Source organism: Erithacus rubecula (genome assembly GCF_903797595.1).
Source record: "Erithacus rubecula genome assembly, chromosome: 19".
NCBI classification, from domain to species: domain Eukaryota; kingdom Metazoa; phylum Chordata; class Aves; order Passeriformes; family Muscicapidae; genus Erithacus; species Erithacus rubecula.
Window position 1 is genome coordinate 6281944 of NC_136671.1, and position 24428 is coordinate 6306371.

Here is a 24428-nt window from a genome sequence, read left to right on the forward strand (position 1 = left end):
ATTGTTTGTTTATTTGTTTGTCTTAGAGCCCCATAAGCACAGAAGTCACTCCAAGTACTTATTCAAGGCTCCACTGGGAACTTTATGCTCCCTTGATAGCCCATGTAAGATCCAAACCAGCATGTGGAAGTGCTTATTTTCCTCTATTGTCTATTTAGGAGGTTTAGGAGAGTGAGACACAAATCCTGTTATGTCACCATGGTATGGTCTGAAAGCCAGGTAGGCCTCATTGGTCACCTGGAGATACTGCTCAGCACAGATGTGTACAAGGTCTCACCTCAGAGATTTGTCAGGCTTTGTGCAGGTGTCCCATCCTGAGTGTCACAATGCAGGCAGAATAGACCACGTGTCCTACTGCTGCTGAATCATAGAAATTTTCTGGTATGGCTGTGTTTAAATAGAACTGAATCAAAGTAATCTCACCCTTGAATTAAGAGCCATCAGTTGCCAGGAAGAGATTTACTCCACTGAGTAAAATGTCTGCCAGCACTGCTGAAGAATCTACCCAGATGGTTCTTTGGAACTCTCTTGTCTGGATGGTTTCATCACCTGCACTTGAGCAGCCAAAGTTGACCTCAGGTGCTCCTTCCCAGTCCATCAAACTCACAACTCAGCAGGAGCCTAGCAGGGATAAAAAGACAGTCACGAGTTCAAGATAGGACACAAGGACCATTTAGTGACTCACCCAAGATCACACAGATGGTGCTTGTACCTAGAATTAGACCCACCAAGCCATCCAACACCTCTGGATTATTTATTGAGGATTAGAGTCCATTTGGGAGTCTATTTTAATATATAAATGTAGGATATGGAGCTATGATGGAATGGTAAATGAAATACTGAGAAGTCTGTCACATCTTTGTTCAAAGCAGGCTAACATTTCATGTAAGGAATTACATGCTTCAGACAGTTGCAATCATCTTCTGCAGAAATAATTTAAGCTTACTTCATCTGTTGTATTCTGATTTAAATTTTTATTGGAAATATAAATACCTATGTCGGTCACCAAACCAAATAAAACAAACATATTGAGTAGGGTCTATTATAGACTAATATGGAAACAAATAATCTGCAAGTCTGGTTTTATTTATAAGCTTATTTAAGTTTTTACTCTAGGCTCATATTAATCGGGTTTGTGGTTTCCACATCTGTACTGCTGATGCCCAGTGCAGACAGCATGCCAAGTCAGACCTGGGCATCCTCCAAGCTCTAAATGGAAAACAGATGCCTCAACTCCAGCTACCTCAAGACAAGCAGGGCAAGTAACCTACCAAGTAACCACAGCGGGTGCAGCAGGCGAAGCAGAACTCTGGGGAGCTCTCTGAGGTGCCTGCTTGCAAGTTTCTTGCTTCTGACTTGCTCCAGGGGCAGCCAGACTGCCGCCTGTATTGTATTTGCTCTCTCTGATGATCAAGAGATACCAATTCCCTTCACAGCCTCCCTTTTCTTCAAGCTGTAGCTAGGAATTCCCAGACTGGACCAGTTGGTTCACAGTGTCAGCTAGTAATACATATTCTAGAGGAAGATGGAAGAACTCCTGCAGATGATGGTAATGCAGGATGAATTCTTTCCAGAACCCTTGATTATTTTTAATATTTATAAAAAGCATTTTGAATGTTCACAAAAGCCATAAATATATATATAAAAAATGCCCATGCCCCTTGTCAAGCCAAAATGGATCCAGCTGTTCTGCGGTGCTGGTCTCTGATTGCAGAGAATCCCTGTATTAATGAAAGATGTATAAAGGGAATCCCAAACTGGAAATATGATCTCTGCTCAAGACTGTTCAACTATTAAAGAATATTTCAGGGAAGTACATCAACACAAAGCTGATTCCCAACATGGCTGAGATCCAGTCCTGAGAACCCATCTCCATAAGGGCACCTATACTGCTTGCAGATATGTTTCAGAGCAAGTTGCTTCCAGACAAACTTTGCTTTGTGCTGGTACATGGCCAGAGTTTTGTGCCAGTGTAGCTACATCATTGTAAATCCATTCCCTAAGGGCCAAGAGAACCCCAGTGCAGTAGGAATGCCAGACCTGCTTCTTCCCTAAGCACAGGAGGGAGGCCAGTATGAGAACTGGAGCAAAATCACATATGTGACAGTAATGAGAGAAAAGAAAGCAATGTCGCTGGTGTAAACACTAAAAATTTGGCAGAGGCATTCAAATTTATTTATTGTGCACCCTCTGAAGGCTGTCCAGAAGCCTCTGCCACCTGTAGCAATTATCTTTTTCCTGACAATTTTGACCAAAGGATGCATTTCATCCTGTGCCATAAAATGTGTTTTTCCAAGTCACTATAGCATCTGTGTGTTGTTCATATAGCAAAGCCAAGGTTTGTTTTAGGAATTCAGGGCAGAAGAAGGGGGATATTGGGGATGGGATGAAAAATTAACACAACCTCAGTGCCCCAGGGAAGGGAACCACCCTATCATCCATCATCATCTTCCCCAGAGAACTGCTTTGCCTCCAACATGGCTGCTCCACTGGCTCCCAGGCAGAGGCAATCCTCAGGAAACTGAGATGGCAAAAGCAGTGTCTGATAGCAGAGGGGCAGATCTGTCATCAGCACAGAAGGCAGCCATTCCTTGTGGCAGTGGCTGGATAAAGAAGATGCAATTAACAATTAGCTTTGGTAAGAGAAGACAAAACCCTTAAAACACAGTTTCTACTGCAGCAAATCAAGTCACAGACTTAGGAATTAATGTTTTAAAGTCTTAGTTCTTGCTTTCCTAGATACACTAGAAGATGAAAGAGGGTGAATTTCTCCTGCCACTTTATTCTGGCTGGCTAAGAATTGGGGCTTAGCCATGGAAAAGGGCCAACCTTGCAAGAGTTACAGGAAATGAGAATAGCTTTGCAGCACTTCCAAGCAAATTCAGCACACCTTCGGATTTGTATTTCCAGCACAAAGCTCAGGCTTCCCACCTCAGAAAATAAAACTGAGGCTTTTCAGAAGATTTTGCATAATTAATTTCCAGCAAACTAGATTAATGTGATTCAGATTGTCTGGAGATGTGTAAGGAATATAATCAACGTACATATGCATAAAAGCAATGTTTCTTCTGCAAAGTCAGGTATCTTCCTCTCTCTAAGACATCTTGTGTGTGAATTAATTCACACTCTCAAATGGCATTGAAGAACCTAGTTCTATTATTTCACAGTCCACAGGTGCATGAGACCAAATCCAGCACAGCCTACAGGCCTAGTTCAAGATCCTGTACAGCACTGCCAGCCATTCTCTCTTCCTTCCTACCCAATCACTTTGGTTCTTTGTGCCCTCCAAGAATTTCCTCTTCTAGTGTCTCTTTTATTCTCCTTTGTCCATTGGCACACTACACATTATTTGTGGTTGCAATGATTAATTTCACAACTCACACCTAATTTGACCCTAATAACTTTGCCTGAAAAAGGGACGATTCCATGTTGATCCAGACAACTTATCACTCCATGACCACAATAAAAAGGCAGAGCTGGTTATCAGCTGGGAGATGCCCATTAGTATTTTTACAGGCAGAGGTCCCTTATCAAGTGGGGTGAGAGCTGGCATGTACTCCAGGCATGCAGGGGGAGGCAGATTGCTTTCAGCCTGCAAGGCCACACAATATGGGAAGTGGTGGCTTGAAAGAGGAGTGGAAGAATGACAGATGGTTTGTGCCTGTGCGTTTCTTTAGAGGACACCGGGTTCCTGCCATGGGAACAGCGTGGACAGTAAAGGCAGCAACTCCATGTGAAGAGTGACAAAGCAAGTCAGCCACGGATGGCCCGTGGGAGGCCAGAGGAAATGCACCATTAGTCAAAGTTGGAGGAAAAATAAAATGCGATGACAACTGGGCCATTCATGTGCTTCCCCTTCAAGGACTGACCAGACCCTTCACAACTCAAAAGACTCAAGTATCAGCTTCTTTTTCTCTTCAGCCAGGCTAATGTGCACTGGCAGAGTCGGAGGAACTCCCTTGTCACTTACATTAATTCTTATCTTGTTGTTCTTGGCTACACTTCACTGAAGTACAGTGAGGGAGAGTGCTTCAATCAATAATGGAGATCCAAAGGGGCACCCCCCTCTGCTGTTCCTAGGGATCAACACAATGGCTTAAAGCAAATGTTCACCCAACTTGTGAACTTGGGAAATATTAAGACTTCCAGAATTAGAGCATAAGACAATGAGGTTGCCTCATGTCAAACAAGGGTGTTTTAGCCCACACATGAACAATCCCATCACTCCAGGCTAGCTTTTTGCACTTTGAGAGTTTGCTACTCAATACAAAAACGGAGAGACTTCAGAGTTCTCTCTCAGTAACCTCAGTGACAAAAAAGGCAGCCTTGCATTTCACAAGCAAATTTCATCAGATGTTCCATTTTGCCACTGCCATGGGAGCCCTCAGGCACTTCTGTCACAGCTTGTGAATCTGATGCAATTTGTCATTAAGGAAAGATGATGCCCTTCAGAAGGTCCAGCTGTAAACACTCACAAATGGTTGGTCTCTCATTCTTCAAGGGGGGGACAATACCACAGCTATGGACAGGACTTATTTAGAATTGACTGCTTTGGGGCTATTTCAAGATTTAGAAAGGAAAATGCAAGCAGAAAATCCCAAAATGCTCTCTTATGAATAAATTAAACTCTTACCCCATCAAAATGGACTTCACTTATTAACACTTAAATAGGGCTAAAAGTAGCTAAGTAAAATAGAATGAGCCTCCTGCAAAAAGGTGGAATGAGAAGAATTCAAGTATAACAATTAAATCCTTAATTAACAAAGAGAACCAAAGTCCTGACCTGAAACTCTTAGAAACTCTGGATACGTGTAGAATGAACAAGGACAGAAATGGAAGCAAAGTCTGAAGTATCAAGAGAACTCTCCTTATTCTCCTGTGTTTGAAATATGTCTAAGAAATCAACTCAATGAAAAGTACTGAGGAAAAAAATCAAAAGTTGCTGCCATGATTCAATTAGATCTTGGTATGGTGTAAATTAAACAAATTTACAAAGTATCCTTTTGCAATCTAAGGGCCATTCCTTAAGTCTCTAAAGCAGCCTGTGCTCTTTCAATTACTTCCTGTCATATGGTTAATAATTTCTGCTTTCTACATTATAGGAGTCACTCACCTAAAACAGCCAAACTGAACAGTGCTATCAGTGTGAACACCCTGCTGCCCAAACTGCTGTGCCTAACATCTTCCCAATTATCCAGGAGTCTATTGCCAGCAGAACATTACTTGACTCCATTTCTCTGAGGAAAATGCTTGTGTTTCCTGATGTTTTCAGCTGTGTTTGTACAACTAGCCTTCGTGTGAAGTTGAAAATTACTGCATTTCCTCTTGATCCTTGGAGAGAGAGAAAAAAGGAAGATTATCAAGATTAAATAAAAATGCCAAAACACAATCCTTTGTCCCCGTTGAACAAAGCTGTTTAAATAAAGATTGCTGAGCTCAACCTCCTGCATAAAGCTAAAAGCTGCTTTCTAACCTGTTGCTCTGACACAGTGTGAACAGAATATTGGTTGGCTCCATTACAGTTCATTCACACACTAGAAAAAGACAATAGTAAAACAAGCTTTCAATTTTAACTGTTTTGTTGGGAGTACACCATGGAAAAATGCATTTGGGCCTTTCCTCACAGGGAGCAACAAAGAAGGGAACATTTATTTATTTTCTCAATTTTCGCTTAAAGCTTTTTTTCACTGTTTTCTTTCCCTTAATGTTTTATTTTACTGGCAATTTCTGGCAATATTTACACAATATTCTAATAGACATGAACTGAAAAGGTATCTATAGATTTGTTTTATGTTACTACCTAGCTAACTCCTTGCAGAGCCTTGGGAAAAGAAGTCTCCTTGTGAAAGATTTAAGTAGAGGGATCTTGGTCTTTGGCTTTATGCTGAAACAAGGAATAACAAGAAAAGCCTGATTCCCATATTGTTTTAAAGTAAAGGGGGACAGAAAAAACCCAACAGTCTTTTTGGTCTTTGTATGATCTGAAAGAAAACAGGGTAGGAGGTGCAGTAAGGGTATAGTTCATCTTTCATGGAGTATAAAGGCTTTCCTTAAATAAATGTATTAATATATTGGACACACTCTATTACAAACTGTTGAGATTTCTACCTGGAAAAACTTCCCCCCACCCTCTCCTTGGAGATGCTGGTTCTGACAGGCTGCAACTCCCAATATCTCTACCCAGCTAACAATGCACAGCACCTTGTTCAAACAAGACTGGTCTTCATTTCACACTCCCCCCAGGGAATATCCACTTTTCTCTTCATACTATATCTTTCTGACTGATGCAATCAGATTCTGGAAACATGCCTTATTAGTTTATATTCCAGCTTCTTAGAGAATGATGTTAATTTTCCATTGTAGGACCAGAAGATTTCAGATGTGCTAGATCTTGTCTATAAGAAACAACAAAAAAGGTGGCACACATTGTACTATGCTCAGAAATGGACTACAGTGAACAGCATTCCTTGCAAAGGAAGTCTAGGGGCTCTAAAAAAAGACACTCTCCTCAGTTCAACAGTGCCTGAAGCAAGATATTTTAAAATTACCTTATGAGCAAATAAATGTGCATTTTCTAACTTATTCACCTGAGATATTCTGCTTAATTTCTTCATCAGTTCACCATCATAATTGTTTTCTTCCTAGATCTGTGGTTTACTAAGCCTTTACAATGTGATGGCCAAAGAGTTCCATTATATCCATTAAAGATTAGATAATTTTCTTTTGCTTCCTACAGCAAATAGGATCCCATTCATGTCCCAAATAGAATGTCAGTAGTTGGAATGATGTTTTCTTAAAGTGAATATAAGATTAAAGACTGAAATCAGATGCAGTGTTGCCAAAGCCTTTGTAATATGCATGTTTTTCATGGCAAGATGATTGACAAGAATTGCAGTAAGGTGCTGAAGGGGATATTTCACCTGGCCCATCAAAATTCAGTGTAGAGGATTAGAACTAAGAAGAGCTGACAATATTGACTTTGAGTACCACAACGGAAACATAATTAGCTTTTTGACATGTAGTGGACAGAAATATTCAATTTAAAAAAAATCAGTTAGAGTAATTACAGCATATCTGTTGCATGCTGCCCTAGGAAAAAGTGAAAAGAAAAAGAAAAAAAGAAAAAAAAAAAGGTCTGCTCTGCTGTTTCCTCTTTTCCCAGTAAAATCCAAGTTTGGCACTAGAATAAATGCATACAAACCCAGCCTTTCTGCTGGAAGGACATCAGGAAAACTTTGTGTATTAAAGTAAAAAACCTCTCTTAAAAGAAAGCACACAGATCTGAAAGAATGAAAAAGTCAATGAATTTTATACAAGTTTACGTATTGCGAAACAAACTGTCTGCACTATGCTTATTAAAGGCATATTTCATTGCCTAATCATAGATGTCTATTGTACCTTTTATGTTTTGAATCATAATTGCAGCCTGTTCCCCAACTGTAATAATGAAAGACATTTTGGCATATGCTTATATTGATTCTTCTTTAACAAAGCACTTAAAACACATACTTGCATCCCACTGAAATTAATGGCAACCTTGAGTACACTGATGTCACTGGCATTTAGACAAATGACAATTTCTATGGGCACAGGATTGCCTACTTTGTTGGACAGACATGAGTCTCTGAAGAGAGCTCTTCAAACTCAAAAGTCAAAAATACTTAACTGCTTTGGTTAGAAACACTATGGCATCCATGGTTTTTGGGTTTTTATCAGAATAACCATGCTAGCAAAAAAATATGTATCTGTTGTACTGAAGTATCTTTTCCAGCTCCTGGTCTGAAATCATCTGAACTGTAGAAATCATTTTCGGTAGATGTAACAAAATACAGTGCATGCAGAAATGGGAAAAGGCAAAACTTAATTGTATAACACCTTGAGAACAAGCTATCATTAGGTATAACATAAATAATGCACTAAACTCTGTTCCAAATTTATTTTATCTATATGCTTGTCTGTTACTCTTTTTGCTTTGGGATTAAGTGGTATATGAAAATAAGCAAAAAATAATCAAGAATTATGCTTACCTCATTCCCTTTCTTAGCCACTGTTACTAGCTATCTTAGTTAGTTAGAACCTGCAATGAAATATTTCAGGAAATTAAAATAGAATAAAAATGCAGAGATAGAAATGCCTTTACACAGAGTAAAGTTAATGTTAATTCTCAGCATCAAATCCAGGGCATATACTGAAGCAATACTAAACTAGTCTGTTTCAGAAGCTCAGTATCACCTGACTTACTTAATGGTAACTTCTCAACAAAATCAGTGGACTTAAAGATATAAAAGAAAATTGAGATTAATTTAACAATGTACTCCTTTACTTTTCTGACAGAAGTTTCTCAGAGTTCAAAATATATTTTCCTAGTAATTTCTCTGTTAATTTTCTAATTTTTACCTAGCTCTACCCACAGATAGTAATTGGCTTTGTAGCAATGCATTTTCTCCACTCTGTGTTCTGGTTTAAACCCCAAAGTGAACAGCTCATGTTTAATACTGTAGCCCTGTACACTGCTCTGACTGCACTCAGAGTTTACTCTTGACAAGACTTCAAGAAGCATATCAGCATGCAGAGACAATGGAAATACCTGTTAGACCTTGTTAGCTGGAGTAAACAAAACAATATTTGAAACAATACTTACCAAGTCTACAGGTTCTCTTAATTTAAATTTAAAATAAGAGGCCAGCCAGCCTGGAAGAATCTCAGTGGTTATTCAGTTTGCACATTGATACAGAGAGGTATCAACATTTCCTTAATAAAAGGTGTGAGTCTGTCTACTTCTTTGTTTCCTTAAAACATACTTCAACCAAGATAGACATCATTAAGATCAAAAACCATATCTATTGTAAGCAGAAACCATATGTAAAAAATTAAGCAAGTGCAATCACACATTTACTAGAAAAAAATATTCTTTATTCATTAATTAATTCACAACACAATAAATACTGGAATCACACATGTGAGGGACCCAGCAAAGCTCAGACTTGTTTGCACCACGGTGTGGTTTGACAAACAAATCCTCATCAGCTGGCATCCTAAGAAGCCTGACTACATTTTTTTGGTACATTTTCACATGCAATCAGTAAGTTGCAATGTATATCAATTGTTTCAATTTACATTAGTCAGGCTTTTAAAAACAATTCTTAAATACCATCCCTGGTGAATCCTTCAGGAAAAAAAGCACAATCACAATATTTGTCATTATTCTGTCTTGCTGTTGATGCTGACATTATTATGTAGGTGGGATTATACGTTTAGTTTTACTTCAGGGGGCAACAGCATTTTCCACTAAATGAGGAACAGAAACAGGCTGCTGTTGAAGAGACAGGAACAATTTCATGCAGGCCACTCAGCAATTCTAAAACCAAGACAGTTCTGTTTCTTCTGAAAACCATGACATGCCTTAGTTTAACACTCTATATACACTGAGGTCACATTTACTTGAGATCTCTCTATTTGCTGTCCCAAATAATTAATTTGAACTTTACAATGAATGAAATTAACTCCTCTTTCTATTGATTTGTCTGTAGGGATAGACAAGTCAGTCTGCTGGATGCATTGGTAGGACAGAGAAGAGCAGCAGATTTCATAGGGTTAGACACCAATGCTTGCACTTTTGGGAAACAATAGGAACTATAATAGGTTATCACTGGAAAGAAAATCTTCCATGCATAAATGTTATGAGTTTTGTCAGAGATGAGCTGTTTCTTACAGCTGTATCATCTCCATATTTTTAAATATTAAGTAAAACATTTTAAGAATTGCTAATTTACTCTGAACTCTATTTTTTATACAGCTGAGGAAAATCTGGCAAGGATTTTGGCTGCATCATACTCATAAGGCCCTTTATTAAAGGAAACAGAAACACCTGAATGTGCAGGTATGCACCTATTTATATAAGATATAAAAGTTTTCATCATTTCTTCTAAAGGCAGCTGCAAAATTCAGGCATTGTTTTAATAATACTTCCAACCCAAATATTCCTTGTCAACTACAAGCTTATGGATGACTTCAAAGACAAAAAATGGCATCAGCAGATCTGAGAGGGAATGATACTTGGAGTCCAATGGGATCACTTCTTCCTATTTTATAGACCAGAAACATGGACCCAAAAATATCAGGAAAATTTGCAGAGAAAACATTTAGGATTTATTTTGTTGTTTAAGTAAAAAAAAAAAAAAATTGAAAATTTAATATTCACATATCAATAAGAGTGTGATAAATGCTGTTAAATCCTATTTTGCAAGGAAGTTTTGATCCCTTTTGCCTAATAGTTTCTCAGACAGGTACAATTGTCATAGTCAAAATTACTTCACACTTGAGCCATTTGTCTGTGTTGCTGCAGCAGTGAAATACCAATCAAATTAAAACAGCAGATATAAATGTGATCATCAGACTATTCTTCAAAACTGCAACAAGTTTGGAATGAAAAATAAATTCCACACATAAAACACAGATATAAATTAATTGCAAAAAGGATATATTTTGTTTCACCTGAAGCTGGTAGCTTCCAATGGGCACTATTCTGCTGTAAAGTGTGCAAGAAACTGACTGTGCACATCAAAACATTGCAACTGTAACTGGGATTGAAATTCTGTGCAGACCGGTTTGTGTTGTCTTTGTCAGGCTACCTCCTTAACAGGGCTTGGCACAAGAAGCTTCACTCTCAGAGCTGTTCCTCTCCTACCACATATGAGCCAGCATCTCCCCCTTCTGGAAAGCAGGAAAATCAGCCAGAATTTGCAACAAATAATGCTTTCTAACTTGGGCCAGTACACAAAAAAAAAAAAAAAAAAAAAAAGAAAAAAAAAAAGAAAGAAAGAAAGAAAAAGTTGCAGATGATTATTTTATATCTTTGCTCAAGGCAGGACCATTTGTCTTCTGGATCACTGCTTAATGTAGTTCCCTTCAGAAGTGTTTTATTAAAGCCAGACGTTAGTCAGTTCAGATATGGTCACTAGCTCATAAGTAAGAAAGTCTTAAAAACAAACCAAGAAAATATTTCAGAGTCAGCCATATTTCTGCATTCTATAAAACAGAAAATGATGCATAAGGTGGATTATTAGAGGGTTTTACTCTACTTGTCAGATTAATATACACTATTCAAGCAGTAATTTGTGAGCTGTGTCAATTTAGTTTGGACTGAGCTGAATTAAAAATTTCAGGAGCAGGCAGAGGCACCACCATAAAATCCAACTCTTCCTTCAGCACCTCTGAGATAATTCATTCTCAGTCCTTACCATAACACTGTGACCAGGCTGCTACTGATTAATCCATTGTGATTCTTCCAGCAGCAGTATAGCTTCAGGTGATTTTCTATTAAATTCCTTTACATATTACATTTTAAAGGAAAAAACCCAAAGATAACTGTTTACCCTTTGTTACACACTCCAAGAACTTGCTTCCACTAGTGAATGCAGAGTCTCAGTGTTCAATATTAGCATCAGAAATGAGCAATCCAAACATGCAGGACAAACTATCCCACCAAACTTCTAAGGGATGCCCTGTCTGACTGCCAGCATCTGAGACTCTTCCTCTCAGTTGTGCCAACAGGGAAACCCAAATGACAACTGCTTCATTTGTAGATGGCCTCAGATGTCCTGGGCTTTAGTTACATTGACACATAAAATACTGTGATGACTCTCTAGCTTCTAGCAACAGAAGAGCTTTAGGCATTTAAAAAGATTTGTTGCAGCAGGACTACATTGGTTTTAGAACTGTGATGGAGCAAGGAAAATTTTTTGGTTGTGAGAAAAAGCTCTCTACACAGAGAACAAGAAAGATTCCTGTAACCTGAACCATTAAAGCTGTTTCACTTTAAGTGCCCCTTTTCTTTACAAATATGTTTTGTGATTTTTTTTCCTTTTTCCCAGGGATGGTATTTAACCTCAGCAGCCTGTGACTGTTGCATCCAGGCCAGAACGTTTTGTAATGCGCAACTTGGTAACTTCTTCAGCACAGGTGGGGTGAATGCCAACTGTCTTCATCAGCTGAGGATACGTAGCACCACATCTACCAAAAAATAACAACACAAAAAAATTACCCACAAAGTCAAATGCTATTCACCTGATGCAGCTAGAAGGTCCTAAAACATCAAAGTAATTCTGCTCTTGTCCATTTGATCAGGTAGAGGAGTTGCATTTGATCTTCAAACAATGCTGTCTATTATTTCTCAGGCACTTACACAACACGTAGACGCCCAGCTTCCTAACACTGAGGTAGGAAAGAATTGTCATAAGAGTTGAGACAGAGAGAATTAAGCAATTTACCCTAAGTCACAACTGAGCCTGTGGCAAAAAAACATATGACAAAACTGCAACCTTCAGCTTTTCTTGTACATACATGTGTGTTTCACTAACTCCAGATGGAAAAAAATGCACACATGCACACAGGGAAGAAAATCTTAATTAGAACTGTTGGAAAGAATCTGCTGAAGGTAATAATACCAGAATATTCTTCCATGAACTTAAAGTCTCTAGTGCTTACACTGAAAATATTGATAAGTGAGGGGAAAAAAAGTCTCTTATTTAAAAAAAAACTCCAAACAATCAAACAAGACCCATCAAAAACCCCTGGTGCTACAAAAATTCCACTTGCTGAATTCCCTTACTTGTCCAGTAACATTTTAAAGACTTGACTTTGTTTGAACTGCTATTCCTGGCAGGCTATGCTGTAAAAATAGCTGAAATGGCCCTAAATTTAAGGATTGTTTCAAGCTCTCTATCATGTTATCTCCCTCTACAAAATAAAGGGAAGCAAGCCTTTTGGTGTCTCCACTTACATCCAAAAAAGCAGTGACAAGCAAAAGATCTTTGCTGACCACAGATGTTACTGGAGTGCTGGGTGGGGAGGGAAGATGAAAAATCATCCTTTGGAGAGGCTGGAGCAAGACCTAATACTTGACAAAGGAGAAGAGCAGCTCTTACAGTGGGGGTTCCATGTATAAAGCTCTGGATTTGTGAAATGCAATAGAAACCAATACAGGAATCTGACCTGCTGAAAACCTCTTACTGTGGCAAAAGTTTTCATTTCCCTCAAGCAAGACAGAAAAGCACTCCAGTTTCATGTGCTTCCTTTTCAATGGTTATTTTGGATAAAACTTCAAAACAATGACATCCTAAAAAATGTAGTTCTAGAATCTATACCACTGGCAATTAATGGACTACAAACACATGTTGAAAATGTGTACTGAGGGTACACTGCAATCAGTGATTTCTAAGATACTCCTCACATGATACTTGTGGTCCTGCCTTCTTAATCCTTTCTGCTTTTCATTTATAATAGTCACTCACAACTGCAGGACTAAAACTGCAGTAAAATGGTGATCAAATTTAGAAAAATGAACTGACACCAAAACTGGCAATGATTTACGACTACATTATTTGAAGAGGGAGTTAAAAATTGTAACTTTGTAATGTAAATATAGGAATCAACATTTCTGAAGATGTGAATCAGCAATAAGGGGAAGAAAAAAAAGAAATAATTGCAGCACACAAAAAGCATAGCAAGAATTTTCCATTTAACCAGAGAAGACCGAGAATCACTCCTTGCTCCTTCAAATGGAGAAGTTCTATATTAATATTTGAGCAAAAATTTAAACAAGATCAGATCATAAAGGGTTTTTATTGCAATTATCAGATTTCTGCAAACAAAAGTATCTTCCCTCTCTCATCATCCTACAGAAGTTTCTTTTTTACTATACAATATTTAGCTAATATCTCAGCAATATAAGAATTCATGCAAACCTTGCTGAACTTTTAAGAAGCCATGGCTGTGCAAATTTAAAGATGAGATTAGGAAAGGAAATATTTGGCAGGTGTAAAGAAAGGTTTTTCTGAAAAGCACAAATATATTTTTAAAGAAGTAACTTGCAAAAATATATGGTGATTTCCTATCCTGTACACAGAATGCAAAAGAAGCTAAATTGAAAAAATTAGAATTAGTTAAGTTAATGCTTAATTCTGGGGATTTTTTTTGCTTTAATTATATCAAATCAAAATTTTATTTTCCTCAGTTGTTCCCTAACTATATCCAGTATTACTATATCCAGTAACTAAATCCAGTATAACTTAATGAAGAACTGCAGTATTATTAGGGAAAATATATGCAATACCCCATAAAAGTAACAAAAAGCATGCATTCTTTATAGTGTTGCCAAAACTAGGCAGCTATCTTTTATAATCTTACAATAACTTAAGAAGCAGGCTTTAGAAGCTGGAGACATTCTTTTGTACTTACTTGATTCCAAGAGCAAATCCTTGAATAACTTCTCCTGCATTTGGTCCAATCAAATGAAGGCCAAGTATTCGTTGCTCCCTCCTTCGTAAGCACACCATCTGAAAACAATACATCACAAAAAGATCTTTCCTTAGAACACTTAAAGATAAGGCATGAAGATGAATTAAATGAAACTGGAGTGCCCCAAGATCCTAGTTCAGCTGTTTATTTCCAGTGTGCCAAAAACTTATGCACTTGCTTAAGTCTTACTCTTATTGTCCTTAAGCACTTTCCTAAATTGAAACTTTATTTAGTGTATTTCTTTCAGACTCGAGGGAGCCACTGACAACAGTAATTTCTGGTGTTGAATACTTTGTTGTTTGCCATTTGTATGAAATCTTCAAAGGACTTCCTGTAGTCTGATGACCAGAACAGTTCTCTTTTGCACTGAGTGGCCACCTCAGCACTTCTCCAAGCCTGTGCAGTTGTTTTGATGAACTGTATTTTCACAGAAGACCACTACCATTATCAGCTGTGTTTTCACAGATGACCACTCCCAGTTCCAGGATATTTTGTGCTTTTGTGACTCAGTCAGTAAACACAGCAGCACGTTTGGTGAGATACATTTACCACATGGGGCACATAACCTATAAAGGAGTTCAGCCTCAGAAGTAGCCAAAGATGAAGGGTAATAGGTATCTAGGAGAGCCTGAGTCATTACACACTTAACTTTTATTAGAGAACTTAATGAAAACGTTTTAGTTCCTGTAAGGACATCATCTTTATAATTATGAAAAGAAAGTCAGTCTCTCCCTGCATCCTCCCATCAAGCATTAAACTATCACTAATCTACTAAATTCTGATATTCAGTAACAGCTTAAATTCTTTCATCAGGAATGTCAGGAACAGCAGCAATCCTGATGTGGCACTTTAAATATTAAGGCATTTTAAAGGAAAAATTCTTGCAATAGAGTTTGAAAGATTCAAATTAAATGTTTGTTTATATATTTTGACAGTTTAGATATTAAATATCATCCAACTACAACTATGCTGTTACTACTTCACCCTTTAATATTTACTCTGATTGACATAATTCAAAGGGAATATATAAAATTGAATACATCACCTTTGTTACACTGGAACTTGGGACACTTATGGCTATCATTTACATAATTCAGAGATGAAAAAATGCAGTCAGAAAAACTGATTGCAATTATTGACAATGGACATTTCTTACACAACAATATAATATATTGCATATTATAGCTGATCGACACATTTATGCAAATGATGATGAGGAGAAAAGGAAAAAAAGAAAACTATGATATATTTTACCAACACTACACTTCATCTTAGATAAGATTCTCTACTGTAGGCAAGAGCATCAAAAACCTTTCTAACACTGAAGCAACTGGATTACTGAAGAAGGCCCTTTTCAGGTCTGGCATTGTGGTATAAACTGGGAGCTTTTTTGTTTTCATGAGTAGAGACTGAACAGTTACAGTAGTTTTGCAAGCCTTATGCTTAATTTTTGAAGGTCAATATAAATATTACATGTCACCAGTTAAGAACTTTGCTGGGAGAAGCAGAGGTTGAACTCTGTAGAATTTGAAATACATCTTAGGACCTTAAAAGCAGTTCAAAGATGGTTTTTAGGAGAAGAATGTCAGTTCTGAAAAATGCTAATATCTGTAAAACAATTTCAAGATACCTGCCACTAAGAAAATATCCACCTTGAGATGTTTTTTTGCCAAATAGTGCTCTTTAAAGTTGGCTGTACCATATCCTGTTTTAAGTTAAAAGCAAGTTGAAAGCTCACAAAACTCACTTTCACATAGCATTGAGTTGCATCTCTTTCAGCCACTGTAAACTCTAAAGGTTTGTAATATGCATGGTATACCTGGTAGGAAAAACAATAACATTTTGTGTTAGAGAGTTCCACTATGTCAAAATCTGGTATTTATTAGTACAATAACTACTATCACTACATAGTTGCACCTTTGTAAAAAATTTTATTTATTTATAACCTGGTAATCTTAAAGAAAAATATGGAAAGCACAGTAAGAGCTTGACACAAACCTTTCTCAGAGAATCATTAGATAAAAACAAAACTGAAAAAACTCTCACAAATAACACAACTCAGACTAATGTACCTAAACTAAAGGAAAAAACCAGCATTTTTAAACTTCTTACAAAGGTTCAATACCTTGTTTACTGAAAATAATGAAATCCAAGAATCTTTTGATATCTACAATAATGCATCCCACAGCAAAATCCAAACAGTATTTTTTGCATTCTGAATAACAAATTCTTATTTTTTCATTAAGGATTTTCCCTAGGGGAAATGAGTAACTGTAACACAACATATATTTTCAAGGGTAACTTGTAGAAAGTAACATAACCATTATTTAACAATGCTGCACAATGTAACTTACTAAAATGGCAGCTGCTTTAAAACTATCACACCCTATCAGTGATTTTAAGCTCAGTAGGTAAGAGTCCCTACTGTAACCTACTGCAATACTACTGAAGCTCTGAACACTTCTGGAGACACAAACTCCCTACCTGTAAAGACACTATTTTGGGGACCAAAAGTTTTACCTGATATAGCAGTGAAATTCTGCCCTTCCACAGGGTAGCTATGACACCAACTAGAAATTTTAAAATGTTTTCATACCTCAATATTATCTGCTCCGTGACGCTGCACAGCTGCTTCTTCTGACAGGCCAACACAACCATATTCCAGGGGAGTGAAGACTGTGGTAGGCACCTGCTCAGGAGGAAGCAGAAGGTGTTGCTGCTGAGCCATGGGCAGCAGCTGCCTGGCACACACCTGTGCACGACTGAGAGATGCAGCTCTGGCACACATCTCTGCTATGGCTGCTGTCAAAGCTGGATTCCAGGTGACAAAACACAATTCCTTAAACATTCTTTAAAAGAAAAAAAGCCAAAGATTGTTGTTACCAAAAAAAGACATAACTCACATTGTCATAGTCCATCAGCTCTGCAGACTGGCCGAAAAGACGCTGAGCCAGCAGTTTTCCGGCTGCTATTGCTGTGGGTGTTAATTCAGGACGGCCCTGAGAAGAGAGCACAAAGCTTTGTTTCAACTCAAGGAGAAGCAGCATCCAAAGATTTCTCCTGGGACAATGGTCAGAGGAAGGCAAAATCTTTGGAATTCCAGCTTGGTAGCCAGCGCTCCAAATAGAAAAGGCAATAATAATTTTTATCCAAATTTAAAGTCTGAGTTTATCGTCTGTCTTAATGGGGGGAAAAGGCACAAATAAGTCAAATTTTTATATCTTATCATGTCAGCTCTTGGAAAGCAGCACCTATTCACATGCTGACTGTTCACTTCACCCTTTCTCTCCAAAGTAAGCCAAGAGGAAATTCTTCAAAGTGTCTTTTCAAAGCAAGAAGAGCCTAGTTTAAAGCAACAATGTTTTTAAAATATCAGACCCTTAAAAAAAAGTTTTGTCTTACATATTTTACAGAACACAGGCACAAAACCTGACTATTTGTAGACACTATTACTGACTTCCTCTGGACAGAAAAAATTTTACTGCAATCCATTGTTTACCAGCTTTTTTTTTTGTACGTTGGTACACTCGGTACATGGTATTAGCTACCATTTTCTTCAGTATACATACCATATTAATTATCTACATATTAATAGGCATTTAGGCTTTTATCTGTACTAATAACCACTTTAAAGTCCAATTGCAAAAAAGCAATCTGAAACATTATATTTAACCTGATAACAGAAATGACAATTCTAATAGTTAATGAAGGCTAATGATTTTTCCTCCACATCTCATGACAAATCACAAAGCTGCAAGTCTTTTCCTTTTTCCTTCTAATACACATCAAGTCACAATTTTTCAAATCCAGAATTTTGACTTTCAAGTCCGTAAATGCAATTTACCAGATGAAATTTGTTTCTTCTTAAACACATTTGCCTGAAACATGTCTGCCAATCATTTCTGTAACAGGAAATATATGTTGTTTTGGCATTCCAGAAATGAATAGAAGATTGGAATGAGAGATAAAATTGTGAAAGCACTGCCATGCATTCCATAAAACCCAACTAATTACTAAAACATCCATACAGATAAAGCCCAATTCCTCATAAACAATGACTTAAAGACCTTCCTTGGTAAATATTTGAAATGCACATTCACTTTGCAGTCATGTGTAGAACTACTCTGCTGATAATTATGGATATGAATTGTTCGTAAGAATCCTCCAATGGATTATACATTTAACCAAGAAGGTCCTAAGAGAGTTTAAAAATCTTTGAAGTAATGTGTATTTGTTCTAACACAACTCTCTTTGGTCTCATTTCTATTCAAAGCAACATACTGTACATTCCACTTTCTCTACACATCTTTGTTGTAACACCCTTTGAAATATGACAGATGTAGAGCAGCCTGACCGTATGATAAACCTCCTTCTGAGAAAATGTCTTTATAGTATGTGCCATGCTTTTCAACAAGAACACTACCGGAGGAAGGATTTTAACAGAGAGAGTTTATATCAGCATTGGGAAAAAAAAAAAAAGAATTCCAACCAAAATTCCAGCTTGATCTTCCTGATCTTGATTATAGAAGATGAAAATGCTGAAATGCAATTTTACCTGTCAGTTGAAAATAATATTTTGCCAAAACTTGAATAATGTTTTTTGAGGCTACACGAACTGATTGACATCTGAAAGACTTTTTTTCCCCCTTTTTTTTCAAAATGAAATCTTGGGTAACATTAGGATTCCATTTGTCACACAGGGGTGCAACAAGACACCCATACACACACAGATTCCCATTTGTACCAGCTGGGCAGGACTCCCAAATGAAAACAGTCATTCAGAGTAATCAGGAAACTCAGCTGCCCCCTCTCTCACTCCCCTTCCAGCCAGGGCACTGAATTAAAAAAAATACAACAACCAGTTCTTGCTATTTGGTAGCAATACAGTATTTATTCAGTGTGGGATGGTAAAGGAGGGAGGAGGGCTTGGGAACTACTCACAAAATTTGAGCAAAAGCGCTTTATGGTAGCAAAGAAACTCTAACATGGACAGAGCAGAGCAAAGAGAAATCCTGAGCAGTAACACCAGAGGAAAAAATAATTTTTATAATGATTCCTAGGGATCATTGATGCTCACTCACAAAACAAGATCCCCTTTCCTGTGCTCCTTTGGTAGGTCACACCCAGAAAATACCACAAGCAAGCTCTTCAGCTTTGTAATTCTTAGCAGGATGCCCTTGAATATCATTTGAAACATGCACCAACACAGAAATTTCTTCCAGTGCTGGTTCTCATGTCAATGAAATTTATTATCTAAATAAATTCTGCTTAAAAAAAAGGACTATACTAATTTAAATATTCAAATACAATAAACTTCATTGCTTAGCAAGTGGAAATACACAGGTCACATTGTGCTGGAGTCAGATAAGATAGTGACAGTCTCTCTTTATCTCTCAACACTTGAAATGTATGAGTACTATATGATGATCTCTTTAATTCTCTGCATTGAGCCAATATGCAGATAAAAGCTTAAGGGAATATTCTACAGAGCACTGACTTAACTTTTTCATTTTTTACACTAACTGCACACTGGACAGCATAGCACTGTGCTGATGGTTTTAACACTTATATTTAGAAGTGTCTATTGAACCACTAAGGTTCAAAAATTTGCACTAATAAAGACAAAAGCAGGAAAAGGAAATCCAAGTTTTAACAACAAAATGAAACTATCAAAGAAATGAAGACATGATTTTTTAGATCCAAAGTAGGAAAGAGGAGAGCATCCTGCCTCCACCTTTATATTTCTTCTTTAACTAAATCCTCAAAGGGCAGAAGACAAAAAGCATCCAAAAGGAAATGACTTGCCCAAAATAACACTGCAGATTGGCAGCAAAATAAGCAACAGAATCTAAGCCCCGTCAGCATTGCCTCTAACAACTGCTTCTTGGATGAAATTAAAAAGAAAATTTTGGAAAGCAGGAGGCCAGCCAAGGCATATATATCACGGATAAGCAGGTGTAGGAGGTTATTGTGAGCAGAAAGTGGACTTCAGGAAGTATCTGAGAGCAAGAAGTGATAAGTACAGAGGGAATCTGCATGTCAAATGAGAAGAAAGGAGAGGAACTCCACAAAATCCCAAAGCTCTGAGTGACTGGAAAGGACAAACAGGACAGAGGAGTTGTGTAGTGTAAGGGAGAAAAAAATAAAGAAGAAATATCTGAAAAGGAAAGAGTTTTAACACAATTTAAAAGGAAATGGCAAGTCCACATGAAGATGGAGACAGACAGGAAGAAACACATGTCTACACAGAGGGAAGAGGTCAGGAGTGGTCAGCAGATTTATGAGATTTAAGTATCTCTGGCAGCTCCAGAGTCCAGTCAGAAATTCACAGGTCTATTCCCAAGACATCATTTAATCTGTTACATCTCTTCAGAAACTAAAAACACCTGTAAGGTTTATTCATTTGAGATACCTTTAAAATATTTTAAATATAGCAGAATGAGAAATCTTTTAAACTTCTCTAAAATTATCTAGATATACTGTTTGGATATTGCTACAGTATTTAGCTTTACTAGACTTGTAAGGCATTTGCCTGCACTATATGAAAAACAATCTTGATAGAAAAGCTTCAATTCCATAAAGTTCAGTAACAGGTGAGAGAACTCTGTCTCTTACAATGCCCAGCATTGCTCTGTATTCTGCATATTGCCCAAATTTTCCAGGTACAGCAGGCAGATGATGACAACATCCTCCTGAAACTCTGTAGTTCAGAATCCAAACATTTTTTATGAAATCAACATATTTGATGATGCCCAATTTACAGCAGATAATCTGAGCTCTTACATAAAATGAAAATTTGCAGACAGAAAGTATTTATGTGCACATTTATCATGACAAGACATTCTTCCCATATATGACTATAGATTATCAATAATACTAGAGTAAGACCACAGGATCTGGTTTTACCTCTCTAACAAGTAAATTATTTTGCTTGTTATTATGTCCCCTTCTTAAAAAAAACCAACAACAACAACAAAACAACTAAAAAAAACCACAAAAAAGCCACACCCCTCATGTTAACTTGCATAGTCATTCACAAATCATGAAAAATGTCAAATGCATTTCATATTTTCAGCAATTACTTTTTCATATTCTGTAGGAAAGTACTTTTGTCAGAAGCATTTTGCATTAGGGAACCAAAAAGCTATTTTGTGATTAGTCTCAATTAACACCCAAAATACCCCAAATGCAGTCACAGAACTTGTCATAGTAATTCCCAGTAAATGTACTCAGCTACAGAAGGTAAGAACTGCTTTCACTCAGCATTCACAGGCAGTATGAAGTCATATGTCAGAAGTGATAAAAACATTATTAGAAAGATAATAGGTGTGATAAAGACATCATTATTAGCCTCTGACCAATGATGCATTCCCTGATAAACATCAGCAATAATCTCTCATGCTGAGATACTTCACAGGATCCCTGTGAAGGAAATTACTGACCCAGGTGGCTGGCATAAACACTCCAGCCCTGCCAAGTGAAAAAGTACAAAACACTAACATATACAAGAGCATGACTGCATCTGGGGACTAGTTATTAGTCAGGAACAAAGTTGGCTTCCTGTTATTGTAAAATAGTTTATGTAGACTCAGTACCTCTGTTATGTCTCCAATTGCATAAATATGAGGAACAGAAGTAGCTTCACTGGCATCAACAATAATCTTTCCAGTTTCAGAATTAGTTTTCACTCCAACTGCCTCCAAATTGAGAGTTTTGGTGTCAGGGGCTCGGCCTTTAGGGAAAAAAATAAATTAAAAAAAAAATAAAGTAAAAGCTATCAGAAAACTTGAACAGTGTTAATCTAAAAAGATGGCATCCTCCACTGTGGGTCTCCAAGAACTTTGCTCTATTTGATAGTCCAAGCAGAAATATGAGAAAACTTATAGTGGGAAAGCTGCAGGGGTGGAAAGTATGGATATGACATTCTGTAGGAAAGGAGCTCAATCACTATTGTCTCTACACAGACATCAGAGGATAATCCTTTCTAAATATGGAGGACAACACCCTTTGGAGAAGGTGAAAAAAACAAATTATTTCATATTTATTGAGCATTCTAAATTGTTTCCTAGCACAAATATACATATAAAAACTAAGTAACTTCTACACTGAAAATTTCCAATAAAGATTAACTGAATGGCACTCAATGCCAACAGCATGTTATGTATACTTTTTGAATAAAAACTATTAATAATTATGTTCAATGTTAAACATTCCTGAAGTCCTTGTTTCTTGTAATCTGAATACACTTACCTTAAAACACTTCTAGCTCTCTCAACTTAGATGAAAAATTTTATCAACTTTGCTCTCAAGTCCTAAATGCTGATTTATCTCAGACTGTATTTCAGCTATTTCTGTAGAGTTTAGAAACATTTTAAATGCATTTGAAAACAAATGAGGCAAATACAACTAAGTCCAGATTTTATTACAGCTTCCTATTCCAACAATATCAAATTATCTCATATTTAAAAAATATATTTTTGTAGTGTTTTCTACATAGTTACCCCTTAGATCACCAAAGTCTTAACAGCATTACACTTAGCTTTCTATAGAGTATCTAAGGAAGCAATTCCTGACCCAGAAATCAGAATCTTAAATTCTATCCAATTTGTTTGAAAATTAATAAGCACAGCAATATTATGCAGCAGCCACAAAATTTTTAAGGAGGATTTACACAGGATCACATAGAGAAATGTTTCCTGAATATATTCAACTAAGGAAATTTTTAAACATTGTATCTGTTTTTGAGGCTTTAAATGAACATGGATATATCTACACACACAGGTCTCCTTTGCATGAGTCATGATTTGCATTTGATGTTAATACAGAGCTATAGCAAAGCAAAACAAAAAGGGAAATGTGCTTTCATTATAAAAACAAGCTCTTTGATGTTAATGTAGGAAATTATTAAAAAAAAAGGAAAACCTGGCTTGTCAATACAGACCTAATTATATGTAAACATATGATTCAGTGCTTTATACATCTGCCATATAGCCAGGCCCCTCAAACAATGTCACATCTGAATGCCTCTGTAAAGACTTCTGTGTATTAATTTCATCTGGTGAAACCAACACTTCCTCTGGGAGCACTGACTGAAGCTGTCGGCACTTGGCTATCTGTCTGTCTTCCCTTCTGTTGTCCCCATGGGATGTTGATCTGCTGTTCCTTCTCTGCCCCCTGCTCCCCAGTCCTGATGCTATCAGGCAACAAAAATAATAAACCTCCAGGACCTTATCTTGGCTCGGATGTGAAACAACTTCCTACCGTTGTATTTTTTTGTGTATTGAGAGTAAAGCCTGGGTATTCTGCAAATGGACAACTAATGGGGTTTTCTAGTTTCCTCTTTTTCCTGCCAGGCAGAGCCAAGAGAAAACTTAGCACGCAACAGCACTGAAAGAGGAAAAAAAGAAAACCCATCAATAGAGTCATTTAAAGACCTGTGACAACAACAGTTGAGTTTATCAAACCTGCAGGATAACACTTAACCTTTCCATTGCAGTCTATTTTAACATATGTACAGCTTGGTATTAATAGCTAAGAGTTAGAAAAAGTGTGAAGCTCTCTCTCAATTTTACTGCCTAACTATTAATTTGGAAGGTAACAAAAAATTTTTAAACACTGAATCAAAGCTTTATTGGCCTTTAGCCCCACACAGGTTCACCTCCATAAACAAGAATTCTACTTACTGATATTGCTTCATCTCAAATTCAGCAGCTTAAGCTCATGGTTATACAATGTTTCCTGGTAGGCTACAGTGCCAAATTCAGGGAATTCTGATGTTTCCCAACATTCACTTACTATTATAAAATCAGTTCTCATAATTTCTCAGTAGGACTTCCATTTTATACCCTAACTCCTGATTTTTTCACATTTTCAACTTCAAGAAAGCATGACTTCACAGCTTATTTCTAAGATCCCAAATCTTATCAGGGACACAAACCCACCCTTGGCCTAAAATCAGCTCATGTGCTTTTACTTTGAAGATGTCCTGAAACTGCCAAAGAACAGGAGTGTACAATTGTGTAGGACACAAGATTAGATTTAGCTTTCATTTAAAACAGTAAAATACTATGCCAGACATCTAGAAGAAAGGTGCAATTCAAATCTGACCCTTAAAAATGTTACCTGCCTCC

At 37.1% G+C, this 24428-nt stretch overlaps 1 protein-coding gene across 1 annotated transcript in view; it reads right to left on the reverse strand.

Moving 5' to 3' along the window:
• Positions 1–8891: 8891 nt before the first annotated feature.
• TXNRD2 (thioredoxin reductase 2) overlaps positions 8892–24428 on the reverse strand; it is a 31563-nt gene continuing 16026 nt past the window's right edge. Inside the window, exons 12-17 of the mRNA XM_079322412.1 lie at positions 21894–22030; positions 17202–17297; positions 16895–16987; positions 16046–16117; positions 14239–14336; positions 8892–12012 (exon numbers count right to left, since the gene is read on the reverse strand). Coding sequence (XP_079178538.1) covers positions 11889–12012; positions 14239–14336; positions 16046–16117; positions 16895–16987; positions 17202–17297; positions 21894–22030 — 620 coding nt within the window. The 3' untranslated portion in view covers positions 8892–11888. The remainder of the gene's footprint in view (positions 12013–14238; positions 14337–16045; positions 16118–16894; positions 16988–17201; positions 17298–21893; positions 22031–24428) is intronic.